General features: G+C 37.4%; 1 protein-coding gene across 7 annotated transcripts in view; it reads right to left on the bottom strand.

Moving 5' to 3' along the window:
- The window catches only part of LOC117791476 (polypyrimidine tract-binding protein 1), a 180,586-nt gene that overhangs the window by 82,678 nt on the left and 83,603 nt on the right, over positions 1–14,305 (bottom strand). The window contains exon 2 of one of the 7 annotated variants that reach the window (XM_034631251.1): positions 13,195–13,742. The exons of the other annotated variants lie outside the window; for them this stretch is intronic. Coding sequence (XP_034487142.1) covers positions 13,195–13,197 — 3 coding nt within the window. The 5' untranslated portion in view covers positions 13,198–13,742. The remainder of the gene's footprint in view (positions 1–13,194; positions 13,743–14,305) is intronic. 7 annotated transcript variants of the gene reach the window in all.

Raw genomic sequence — 14,305 nt, forward strand, 5'->3', positions numbered from 1 at the left:
TAAATTATGAATTTCAGTTCTGACATGTAATTTTGAGCTTTAATATAAGTGACTAGCGCCTTAATTTATAAGCTTTGTCTTGTAGCGTTAGGAATCATATCGTGGTAATTAAATAAATATCGTTCAGTGTCGACAAGTTTGGTCCATATTTCTCAAAAAATATAAAATGTATTTCTTATACATGACCTTGTAAATAGAATTATAATTTCTATAGGAGCTTTATGATGTAGTTTTTTGAACTGCATCAATTTTTTTCTAGCTTCACTTTTATTATATTAAAAGCCCAAAAGCAAAATAAAATGGAGTGAAATGTTTTGTTCGGTTATTGTGGTTAAATATTTCAAGGAAAATAGAACATTGTTCCCATAGTGCAAAGAAAGAAGAGACGGCCAGTTACTTACTCACACAGCCAGTCACTCACTCAGTGAATCAGTCAGTCCATATGGCGGACAGTGTTCCGCTAAGCAGTTTAACAATTTAAGGTAACAACAGCAACAATGTAGCTTCTATGGCAACTTCAATTTGATGGCGTTGCTGCTGCCCCCGTCATGCCGCAGGCTGAAGTGTCAAAGACATGGCCTGAGCTACACAAATGTTGACAAGCTAATGAAATGTGAGCAGGTCCTTCTTGGCAATTGGGGAATTGTGGGATTGAGGAATTGGGGCAAAGGGCAAGTGGCAAGTGGCAAGTAGAACCCAAAATTGATACACTGTCGCAACTTGACGAGCTGTGTTGTAGTCCCCTTCTTCCCCCCCTTCTTCCCGATAATTCCTTGAGTTACTATTTCGGATGCTGATGAACTGTCGCTCCTGACGATGTCAAGCAAATCCCAGGCGAGATTCAATTCGACTCGATTGGGGGCGGGGCGCCTTCAAATTGTTGCTTAGACATTTGCTTATGCAAATCGAAATTATAATGAAATCAACTATAACAACTCAACTATGAAGTAGGTTGGAGGACGACAGTTGAGATGATGAAAACTAAGCAGAACATTTGATCGAAGCACATGTCAAAATTTTGGCTACAAATCGAAAATGTATCGACAAGGATCCCAACACATACGTCGAGTCTTAAAAAATATGGTACGCATAATTTGCCGGCTATTAAGCCACATGTCAAATGAGCGATGAACGAGCAACACATCTTGGCACATTTATCATATCGTATCAGAGAGACGTAGATTAAGAGACGGGCTTTTGCTTAATTCAAAAGTGAATTTCAAACAATTTGCACTGTAAACTGTTGGACGCCCCAAAGACATAAGTGGTAAATCACATCAATATGTAACGGGGCAAGACAACGTTGAGAATGGCAAGGATGTTTATCTAAGGACATAAGCACATCCATCGTGGTCAGATAAAACCGGCTACGATTTGCTATGCAATTTTACACACTTGACCATTAAACGTAGCCATTGGGAGCAGTTTGCATAGCAATGAAGCCAAAGGGGCCACAGACACTGCAGGCTAAAGAAACTCGAATACTCGGACTCGTACACGGACTCGTAAAAGCCAAGTCCAGTCAGGTCAAGCCATAGACGGTCGGTCAGCTTGATGAAGTATGAATGATTGCGTCAGGGCAAGGGAGAAAGAGCAAGAGAAATCGAAATAGGAGCAGACGCGTGCTCATCTTCATCCGCATTTTGAAAAGGTGTAGTTGACTGTAAAAACTTCAATGAATAAATTTTTCTGTTGGGTCATCTCGTAAAAGGCATAAATAAGCAACGCAGACATACACACACACGTACGAAATATGGGACTAAAAGTAAATTGATCGAAATGAAAATCGTCATAAATTTACATAGGGCCCAAAAAATATTGTAATTGAGCGTTCAGAAGTAGACAAGGAATTTATGTGTGAGCCGATAAGAGTCAAGGTAACAAAAGACAAAGACACAGTCAGTCATTTAGTCAAGCCTCTCTAACTGCCAGCCATTTAACCCATTAAAGCCGCCACTCTAAGGACGTAAGGATGTCAAAATTAAATAAAGAAACCTCCTGACACTTGACGATTTGTCATGTTGGCACACAAAAAGAAGAAAGAAACGTCACACAGTCAGAGAAAAAGAAACAATTGAAAGACGTAAAGAAGATTCTATGAAATTATGACAAACTGTCTCGAAAATGCTGAAAATACGGTTAACGTTTTGTGTGTGCCAACAAACCAGAGCCAAGAAGTCGGGCACAAGAACAACAACAACAACAACAGCAACAATAACAATGACAACAAACAAATGAAGAGAAAAAGATGAACTGATTCTGCTGCCTGCTGCTGCTTTTGTTGACGAACGTGGCGTATGAGCAATGTCTGCTGCCGCTGCTGATGAAAATGATGAAACAGCACAAAAATATGCCAAGAAAGGGCGGGGGGGCATGCAAATACAATGAACTTGACTTGAAGCAGGGAGTGTGGTGGGGGGTACGGGGAAGAAGAGAACTGTTGTTGGGTCTTCGTCTGGTTGCTCTGCTTGCTGCCTGCATTTATGAGCATAAAAAATTGGCGCCGGCACATTTGCAGCATTTACACACACAATCAAACACATTTACAATCTCACTCTGTGTGTGTGTGTGTGTGTGGGGGAAGTGTATAAAGGAGCAACGCTTAAAAGCCATAACGTTGGAGAAGGAGAAAAAGCGAGCCAAAGACGTCAAGTGACAATGCTGCTGCAATGGCAATTTTTTGTTTGTTTTTTTTCTTCTCTCTCTTGACAATTTTTTCAGCCTCTGGCTTTTTTTTTCTGGCTAGAAATTGCGCAACTCATCAAAAGTCTGTTCCGTCTGGCATTTTGCATTTCGCATTTATGCACATAAAACTAGCGGAAAATTTGATGCTGACAAAGGTGACAATTGCCATCAGCTCAGATGTTCAGGCAACGACTTCAGTTCAGTTTCAATTCCAACTCCAGAATACGAGGCTTTTAATAGAGTTGAGTTGAGCTCTAGCTAAATAGTCAGATAGTCAGACAGTCAGACAGACAGACAGACAGAGCGACGGACAAACTGACACTTTTGACGTTTCTGATTGCTGTTGACTGTTGGCTGTCTGACTCAACTCTCAACTGATGTCGGCTCGTTATGAGGCATGCCACAAATTGGACATAAACATGTGTTTACTGCCAAAGTCAAATCAAAGCTTATTTTATGTGTACCCTTAATCAGAGATTACAACCAAGTTTATGCATAATTTCGGGCACCAAATTCTCTCTACTCAGCCAGCGACACATTAATTAGACTTAAACATCCAAGACCCTCATTCTCATCCTCTTTCTGTTCCTCCTTCTCCAGCTACAACTCCTTCTCCACTGACAAAGAATAGTTAAATTATTTATTAATCAGAGCGTACATGTGCCAGGCAAAGCTTTCGCATTGCCTTCTCCTGTTCCTCCTGCTTAGCAACTAACTTTTCCACCAACTTATTTTCAACAAATTAATTTTGCAACCAGTGCAGGAGCAGCAACAGGAATGACTCCTGCCTGCCACACGGCTCCTGCCTTGTTTGCATATGCCAAACTTTAGTTAATGTAATCAGCTGCGTCCCCGTCTCAGATTTTTCAACGCAATGTTCGCGCGTGTGTGAAAATTTTGTTAACTTCAAACTTAAGCCAAAATTACGAGTTTCTGGGCGTTGAAGCGAAACGCAACTGCACTTGCAACTGCAACTCGTATCTGCTGTGCTCAGTGCACAGTCTGCCTATTGTCTGGCATCGTTTAGTACTTTAGTTTGGCATTAGGATGGGTACCGCCGAAAAAGAAATATATATCGATAATGACATAAATAATCTGCTTCAAATAATATTGGAAAGAATTGTTAAGCAAACATAAGTATTAAGTTCAAATCGCTTTTATCGCGATATGCGATTTGTATCGATATTGGTAGAAGAAATTATATAGATATCAGCATAATTTTTGCTATCGAAATAAAAATATGAAACTTGATCAGAATAAAAACTGCAAGCTTTAATTTTAATAAGTAAACCAGCACCTAAAATATATATTTAATTAAATTTTAATTAAATCATAGTTTAAAAAAAAAGCGAAGAGATGATTTTTTCAAAAATAGTCAAGAAATTGTTTTGACAAAATAAAAAGTTGAAATATTTGTATTATTTATCTTAAATAATAGCTAAGCCCAATTGAACACATTTTTTATTCTTTTTAACTTGATTTAAAAACTGTAGGCAACTTTAATAAAATAAAGAAACAATTTAAAAAAAACAAATTTGTTTATTTTTTTGTAAATATTTATCTGTTTTTAATTTTTTTAAAACAATTAGTTAACAATCTGCATATTGTCATTCAATAAAATATCGTTTCTCTATATCGATATTATCACATCGATATTAATCTTTAGTTCAGGCATTGACGTTCACCTTTTGCCATTCCTTATACATATACAAATGTTAACTCCTTACATGCCACATTTCATGTGCTGCACATGCAATTTCCAGCTGCCAGCTGCAGTTTGATTCAACCAACAACAGAGAGGGATTGAGAGAGAGAGCGAGTGGGTGATATGTACATCAAATGTCTAGTTCGTCCAGACGCGACACTCCCTCTGTTCATAATGTAAAATGTAGTAAATTGAATTCATTTGCTGCCGGCAGAACTCATCATTAGTATCGCTTTTCAGCGTACTCATGCTGCATGTGAATGAAGCAAACACAGCAATGTGAGACGACGCGAAGCGGCAAGAGGCAAGCAGCATGTATGTAGACACGTTAGCATCTAATAATTACTTACATTGCTCTAGGTGTGTGTGAATGTATGTGTTTGCGTATGTGTGTGTGTGCTCAACTCGACTCACTCGCGTACACTCACGAAAAGTTGTGCACAACTTTTTAGAGCATACTTCTCTCGGCGGCGCCTCACGGACTAACGGAATAAGGGACTGACGGGCTGACGGCTTGGCTAAGCGAGTATTAGTGGAAATTTAATATTGCAATTAATACAGCAACAAAGTGTGCATTGCATATTAATAAGTTAAGGTTTGTCGTTTCTAGTTTATAGTGCGCCAAAAAGTTGGTCAACGCGATTTCCCTCAGCTTATGTGCTGGATTAGTGTACACACACACACACACTCACACACACACATATGCCATTACAGCGAGTTACACTTAAGGGGAAAGCGTTTGTGCTCGTAAATAGCAAAGTTACAACCCCATAAGTTCGCCTTTTGGGGTTGAAGAGCACGTCAACTTTTAATGGGTTGACAGTCAAGTGACTGTGTCGCGCACTCTCTCGCACATTTGTATTCAATATTCATATTCATATTCATATGTGTACTCGCATTTGCATTCACATTCGTTTCTCAGACCACATTAATGCCTTTAATAATTCGACTTTGCTTTGCCCGCTTTCAAGAAAAGTTTAAGTCCCCCCCAAAAAAACATGCAAAACTTTTTTTAATCCGCTTTGCTTTGGCCGCTTAGCTGCAAAACTTAATTCGCGCTTCTACTTTTCTTTCATTTGCAGATTCAGATTCATATTCATTTTTTTTCATTTTTTGACCCTGCATAACAAGGTACAATGGGTCTTTTAAGTTTATCGCAAGTTAAATGAGCCCAAGAGACTAAAGAAGGCGTTTCCAATACCACAATATATATAAATATATTTCTGAGCAGTATCAACAGCCAAGTCAATCGAAATTCAAAAAAATAAAAACGAAAAACAAGGACCATTAAAACAAAATGGACTTCAAATTCGGCATGGACAAATCTCATTTTTTTCTACGCATTTAAGACACGAAATAAAAAAAATTTGCATGTCGTTGTCACTTCTGATATTTGCTGATTTTGGAAAAATAAGTAGAGACTTTTTTAAAGTCGAGTTTGCTCGAGTCTATACTTTCCCAATAGTTTTTATTTAGTTTGCGTCACGCCGCTTTTCAAAAGGAAATCTCCTATTTTTTATGGCAATGGCGACAAAAACTATTTGTGCAAACAACAAAGAAAACTTGCGCACAAAAAGGAAAATCATCATCAAGAGCAGCAGAAGCGGCAACAGCGACAACAACAAGAACAACAACAAACTGAGTGAGAAATGCAACCAACTACAAAAGCGCAACAAAAGCAATTTAAATTTGGCCAGCGGCAGCTGAAAGAAAAAGAGTAAGAGAGAAGTGCTTGAAGAGAGAGAAAGTTGGCCAAGCGGGCGAAAATTTCATTTAATCCAAACGTTTTTAGTCATAACTTTTTAATTTGTTTGTCAGCAACAGCCAGAAAAGTGTTGCCTGCTTCTAGGCGCTGCTTAGCACTCACACACACACACACACACATACTAACAGACTGCCTGATTAGCGCAATTGTATTGAAATGTGGCACTCGAGTCGACACACACACACACACACACAGACGACCGCATGCGTACGATAATTGTATGAAAGTCCCCATAAAGTATGCTATGATTTTCAATAGCCCCCAAAATCGATATGGCCCATTTTCGCAGCCTTTGTGCTGCCTTTAACTAATCATAACAATGCCTAAGCATCATCCGACGACCCCAGAGCTAGACTGCCCATCTTTTGATCAATGTAAAAATGCTTCATGTTCGGTGTACATGTCCCTAGGGTTGATTTATCTATTTAATCGACATCGTTGTCGACGCTGGGACAGCAGTGAGTTCTTTTTTTTTTTTTTAGGAGGGAAAGAGCGCAGCCTGTCAATATTTAAAACGATGTCCTTGCTGCTGTTACAGCATCAACTCAAGATACCTTCTCCCCTCATCCTTGAGGCCATCTACACTCGCCTTTTCTGGACGCTCTCTGCGTGCTTAACAAGAGTTTATTGAATTTTATTTTCTCATCTCAATTTGATGTGCGTGTTGTTGTCAACGCTCAGCCCTGCCATGTCTCTGTCCTCCCTCTCCCTATCAGCGACTGGGCAACAGATTGTCTGCCCTATTTATACATATAGAGGCAGGGGAGTAAAACGCGCGTCTAGTGCATTTAAATTTCAAATTATTTTATTGCTGCTCGCCAAAATAATTGAAATTTTAGTTAGAAAACACTTTCGCTGTTATTTATTTTTTGCTTGTAAATCGCTTATTATAAATTTTCTTATAAATTGCTACGCAGCCGGAAAACTTTTGCGTCGTGTTCTTTGCCAAGTTTTCCGATTACGGATTAATGTAATTTTTATTTTATTTTATTTTTTGTATTTTTTGTATTTTTTTTTTTTTTGTATTTTTTACTATGGCTTCTATACGAGTATGCGCGCATTTGTTGTTAACTTATGTGCAGGGTCTACTTTCTTGACTGACTGACTGACTGACCCCTCCGCGGGCTGTTTGTTTGACAGGCGCTTCAAAGTTTGATGAATTTTTAAATTTAAAAAGTTTATTTGTGCATTTCTAAGTTGGACGTTGAGCTTATTAGAAGTGCAGGCTGGAAAACAGTAAACCTCATACCATCCCTCTCATCTACCCGCCCCCGCTCACACTTCAAAGCCATCTTTGTGGTGGCTTTGACACTTTGTTCTTGTTGTTATTTGTATCATGGTTTTAATGTTCGTTCACATTTGTCTCTCTATGGCTTATTTGTTTGCTAGCCACAAAATTAAATTTCTGCGTATTAAGCGCAATTTCTATGCTTGTTTACCGAGTAAACTTTACCACAAAGCTCCGAAATTTTTTTTTATTAACACCTCAGGCGCTGCCTTCTTTTGTTTTGAATTTTTTGATATTTGCGCATGTTTGCCAAAAAATATTTACCAAAAAATCAACCCTCCCCCGGCATGTGATGAAGAGACTAATAATAATTGGCATATCAAAGTGCAACTAACTAAAAAATATTAGTGAGCCATTGGCAATATTAAATATGAATGTTACCAAACGTAATTGTTGACTTTGTTGGTGGGGGCGAAAAATACATTTGCAAATAATTGTATTTGATTTATGCTTTGCTTGTTTTGGCTTTTTGACTGTTGTAACATTTACATATTACAACATCCACAACAACAACAAAGACAACATTCTGATCTGTTTGCAAAATTATGAAATAACAAAATGTAAAACATATTTTGCATGTTCTGGCCCCTGGCTGAACGAGAATTGCAGCATTAATTTGCCATGGTATTAGCCATGTTCAAAAAAGGGTTAATGCTTTAATGCGGAGAGAGGGAAAAATGGTTAAAAGTTGGGATTGGGGTGGTTGGTTTGATAAACAAAATCAATTACAGATAATTTAACGTCGACGGCTATGCAATTGTTTGTTTGTTTACTCTGCGGACGGCTTATAATAGAGTCATTTAGGAGCAGTTTAAACTTTAACGACTTTCGCAATTGTGAAACGGCCAGGATATGTGCAGTGTGTGGACAAATCGATAATGAATGCGAATATACTAGGATAAAAATGTGACCAGCACACAAACACACAAACACACAAGGACACACACATGTGGCAACGTGGTGTTGCAACGGGTGCAAATACAACTAAAAACAGTTAGCAGACCCCCAAGGCTTCTGTTTGTTGACTGGCGCCTGGTCACTGTTTTTATGTGCAACTTGCAACAATTTGCAGCGACATTTTCAACGCCAACTAATCAATATGGGCGACATGTGGTCGCTCAATGGACTCGGGAGGGCTAAAAGAATCGCAGAGGGGGCAGGGGGTGGCGACTAGGGGGTTTTGGGGTAGTGACTAGGGGGCAGCAACTGCTGGCACGTCAAGGCGTAAGTGCACGCCAAACAATTGCGGTTAATGTTCGCATGAGCGATATTTATGACTGATAAAATAATAAATTGTGCGACCGAACAGTGCACAAAACTAGCAAACCGGCAACATTGAGACCAAAAAAGTTTTTATGCAACGTTTGCATCAACTAATGATACCAAAGTAGTTAACACTGCATAGAAAGTAAGAAATCAATACTAATAATTTTAAAGAAATTTATCATTGTCAAAGGGATAAAAACTTATTTCATCTGATTGAATTAAAGATTGCCTGAAACTATAGGACATTTAGAAATTGATCGAAAATTACATAAAAATATATTAAATGGAATGAATCAATCCCAATATAAATGTCACGAATTTCATAAAACTATCAGCCAGCTAAGTATAATTAAAGGAACCTATTTTTTGTTAAGGAAAAAACAACACACAAAATCAGTTAATAAGTTAAACGTGAAGGATATAAATTATTTTAATGATTCTCTTCTAAATATTCTCAATAAATAAAATTAATCATCAAAATAATTGAATTTAAAGTGAAACAGTAATTTTTGATCAAAGATTTCCTACAATATTTTCCCCAAGAAGAGAACTAAACTAAACTTTTATTACTCATTCGATATTACAAGCCATAAAATGATGTTAAAAGGTTGAGAAGACTGATGAATAAAATATAGCTAGTATATCCTCGAAAAGTTTAAGAGTTATATAGAAGTATATCATATGAGGTATTACATAATCCTTAAACCCATCAAATCAATTCTTAAATTTAAATTAAAAGAAAGTCAAGGTATAAATGTTATATAATTTTCTTTCAATTCGCAATTAATCAAGTTAGTTATCTACTTATTAAAGACTCCACTTGCAAAGTGCTTGGGGCATGCCACCAACTGTCAATCGTGTGGCACTCACTTAAGCTCTGCTCTCTGTTTTCCCAGCAAGAGGAAAAATTAAAAAAAAAAAAGATCCAGCAGAAAAAAAGACAGGAGGCAAAGATGGAGAAAAAAAGAGCTCTGCCATAAATATATTCACAGACCGCCCCCGCACCCCATCCCCCATTGATAGAGTTCGATTCTCATCAGTATGCCGGTCGCATGGTCAAGCGGTTGCACATTATTTTATTACGCACAATTGAGTCGCACGATGTCACGCCCATCGATGGGCACCCACAAATACTGATGTACGTGTGCATTGACCAACAATAATAAAAACAGAAGGAACGAAGACCAAGCTAAAGCACAAATCGAATAACAAACAATTAGATTAGACACGAGTGTACTTTATATATATTGTATAACAATATTTACACCCATATATACATTTTATAGTAGTTAAATTGCAATTAATTATTCAGACAAGTGATACGTTTCGCACAGCAAAAGGAGAAAACAAAACAGAAAAAAAGAGAATAATAAAAACATTTGCAGAACTTTTACTGAAAACTCCTGCACTAGCTTCAACTCGTTAGACATTTAATTGCATAGGATATTATGTGAAAAGTCAGCTGGATGTTAAACGGGTACATTCTGATGGGAAAAATGGATTTCTTTATAAATCCACATACAGTTAGTAAAGTAATTCCATTGACAAAATAAAATAATTAACTATTTATTACTATTTCGCACGTCAATAACCATTTCTTGATTTTTAATAATATCTTAATTCATTATAGTTTCTTAGAATAAGTAAAAAAAAACATAAAATGCGATCTAGAAATAAATAATAAATAAATTTATGCAATTGTTATTTGGTCAAATCATTTGTAAAGTTTGCTGTGAATATTAATAATATTTTATTAATTTAATGATGAGCTTAAAACTACGAGTATTTAATTATTTGAATAATTCTGGAGTAACAACAACTACAAAAACAGTAACTATGTGTACAACATCAAATGAATTGAAGAACTACTCAGAAGAATCAGAGATACATTGGGATAGAATGTGAGATAGTTATATGTGTGTTAAGCAAGAGATCGCTATCATTTAAACTAAATGTTACAAAAGATAGAATGAAATAACAAAACTACTTGAGACAGAGTGAAACATAAAGAGAAGTAGTTCGAGAGAGATAGGGAGAGTAATGAGTAAAAAGCAGAGATTAGCTTTAAATTCATTTTGGAATGCAATGTTTTGTGTATTTTTTTTTTTTTTGGTATTTTTTTGTTAGCGTTTTAGTGAACACACAAACCTTTTTAGGAGAAGATAAGTGTAGTGAAGTTGGCGATGGCATAGAACAATCAGAAGATGCAGAGCTGCAGCCGCTACTGCCGCTGCTGCAACCAACAATATTGGCCTGTACCGCCGACGGCGGCGGCGGACCCAGCAATGAGACTAAGCGTCCGCCATCGCCGATGGTCAGGTGGCCAACATCAAGGGGGACAGCTGCGGCGGGCTGCTTAGTAGTAGTAGTAGTTCTAGTTACATCACATAGATTAACTGTATTATTTACATTGTTGATTGGAGTTGTTGCCGCCGAGGTGGGCGTGGCGGCTGTGGCAAACATTGCGGCAGCTGCCACCGCGGCGGCTCCACTGCAGGTCGGTATGATTGTGAGCGGTGTCGTTGGTGCCGCAAAATATTGTGCACCAGCTGGTGGGCCACTTGCCGAGGCGTATTTGGTGGGCGTGGCTGGTGCAGCGGCAACATTGTTCACATGCAACTGCATATACGTCTGCAGCATGGCCTGGGCTTGGACTTGAGCCTGTTGCTGGTAATGGAATTGCTGTTGAGCGGCCTGTTGCTGTTGCTGTGCGGCCTGATGTTGCTGCTGTTGCTGCAGTTGATACTGCTGCTGATGATGATGTTGCTGCTGCTGCTGCTGCTGAGCGGCAACGGCTGCAGCAGCCGCCTGCTGATGCATTAGCATTGCCTGTTGCTGCTGTTGATGTTGCTGCTGTTGTTGCTGCTGCTGCTGCTGTTGTTGTTGTTGTTGGACGGCGACAATGTTGCCCTGCTGCAACATGGCAGTTGTGGCACTAGTTGGATACGCCTGATAGGCGCTGGCTGCTGCAGCGGCTGCTGGATGCGGCAGGTGCAGATGATGCGGATGCGTTGGCGGCGGTGCTTGCAACAGTTGCATTTGCTGTGCGTGGTGTGAATTGATGATGCGCATTCAGATTATTCTCATTATTTCTTGGACTATTTTGAAGGTTGAGTTTCAGTTTGGACTTGACATTGAACACAATATTTTTATTTGTTGGCATTTTTGTTGGCAAACAATAAACCAATAAGAATAAAAGATATAACGCACGACCAATTGGCAAAACAACAAAATTTTTAGAAATAAAACTGGAATTTGGTAAAACTGAAAACACTTGAACAAATTTTTAAACTTCTCCAATCAATAGTGCCACGCCTATTTATAGCTAAATTATAAAATACATATTCGACTACAAAGTGAGAATTGCTTTGCAGTAAGAGAGATAAATATAAAAAGAGTTGGACAGAGAAAGCGGTAGATAGACAGAGAGCAGTAAAAAGTGGCAAAATTAGCAGTGACTAAGTGGGTTTATATAGATCTTATAAAAACTACACAAGATAGATCAGTTAGAACGAAATAGAGAGACAGAGAGAGAGAGAGAGAGAGAGAGATAGCGAGAAGAGAAAAAGAGAGCAAGACTTGAGACAAAACAGATCATTAGATAGCATAGAAGTAGAATTGTAGCTAGTTTCAAGACCAGAACTCGGGCTAGCAGTTTAAAGTTACGAGCTTTCGCACACCAAATTATGACAACTCACAGCCTGGACAGATTTTTAGCGAAAATGAAATTGGGAAAATCATCTGCAGGCCATTAATGAACATGAACTCACTTCAATGCCAATGGAGGAAATGAGAATTAAACTAAAGTAATCTAAGAAATAAATGCAGCTGAAGCCTTTTTAGTGTATTTACAAGAAATGTGAGCAAAGCGGAAAAAATAATGAGAACAAATAAAGTAAATTAAGAATAAGATTAGAATTTTCTATACAACAATAAAAGAAAACATCAAAATTATCATTAAATCTAAAAAGTAATAATACACGTAACTTAAGGTACAATCGATCGACATATTCTGAGTTGGATATCGCGAAGCTCGTAACTAGTTTTCATATAAATTGTGGTTACTTATAGTATATAATGTTAAAGTGAACCAAAAATATGAGTAAAATGAGAAAGAAGAAGTAGAAGTAGTAGAAGTGTTTATTTTATATAGCATATAAACTGTACAATTTTATTTTGATGAGGTTTACATAATAGTTCATTTGATTCGATTCGATGGTATTATTATTATTAATTATAGGTATGTACGAGTAGTGGTAGTATTAACAAAAACGAAACGATTCGATTCAATTTTCAATAGATCAATGATGGGGAATATTTCAATATTTTTGAATATTTCAACTTTTGTCAACATTTTGATTGTTAATTTATTGTATTTGCGTTTCTTTCAAGTGCATTTTCATGTGCATTGTTTTTTGTTTTTGTTTTGTTGTTGTTTTAATTTTTTTTTTGGTTTTTTTTTTTTAGGATGAAGGCGGCGCTTACCATAATTAAATCTTGTATAGGGGAGGACTCGGCTGTTGAATCAGTTGCAACGATTTCGCTTTTTACCGTTAACGGCGGCGACGGAGTTGCTGCTGCTGTTGCAGTTGCAGTTGCAGTTGCTGCACTGGCGACGGTGATGTTGGCGACTGCAGCGACTGTCGGCGTTACGGCGCTGCTGCTGCTGCTGTTGGCGTTGGCGTTGGCGATGGCAAGCGACGCTTGAGAGCTGCTGCTGCTGATACTGAGCGCTGCAATCGCTGCTGACGCCGTGGTTTCTGTTAACGCGGCAATGATGACAGTTTTATTGGCAACAAATGTTGATTGAAAAATTTCTATATTCTGCACTTTTTGTTTGTTGGGTTGCGTACGTTTTTTGTTTTTTGCTTTTTCTTATTTTTGAATCTTATTTTGTATGTATTATTTATATTATTGTTGATTTTTTTTACGTGTTATTTGGTATTTTGGTATTTTCTTGATGAGGGAATTACACGGATTTTGGTTGTGGATAATCGAGTAAAGTGCTTTGTGTTTTTTGGTGAGCTTGTTTACTATCAGATAAATATTGAAATATATTTATTTGTCAATAAATAAATATACGTATGCCAATTGTATAATTTTGCTTCAAGTGCCAATTGTGTTTGCAAAGTTTTACGCAAATTGTTGCCAAGTGTGATTGTAATTACAAATTACAATTATTGATAAATTAGTTTCGAAACACGTTGCAATTGCGCTAACAAGTTCAAGGTATTAATATTCTGAGTTGTATTTGAGCGTAGTTCTTTAAGATTGTCTAATAGTCTATGGTCATTCTATAGCTATGATATATCACTACTGAGATTGATTAATTAGACATGTATATAGATATACATATATATATTTATGTAAAGATTTAGATGTATAAGTATAAAGGTATATCAAGTATATAGAGTAAAAGTTTTGAAAACCGTTTGAAGATTGTTTAAAGTTTGATTGATTGATTAAGCCTTAAGTTAGGAGAATTGCCTTAGAGATTGTCGTAGTAGAATAAAGTTTTTTTGTTTTTGTTTTTTTTTTGTTTGTATTATAGTTTGAGGTTTGATTGACTTAAGAGCAAAAGTTGCGAAAAGTTCTT

This window comes from Drosophila innubila, assembly GCF_004354385.1.
Source record: "Drosophila innubila isolate TH190305 chromosome 3R unlocalized genomic scaffold, UK_Dinn_1.0 2_E_3R, whole genome shotgun sequence".
NCBI lineage: Eukaryota > Metazoa > Arthropoda > Insecta > Diptera > Drosophilidae > Drosophila > Drosophila innubila.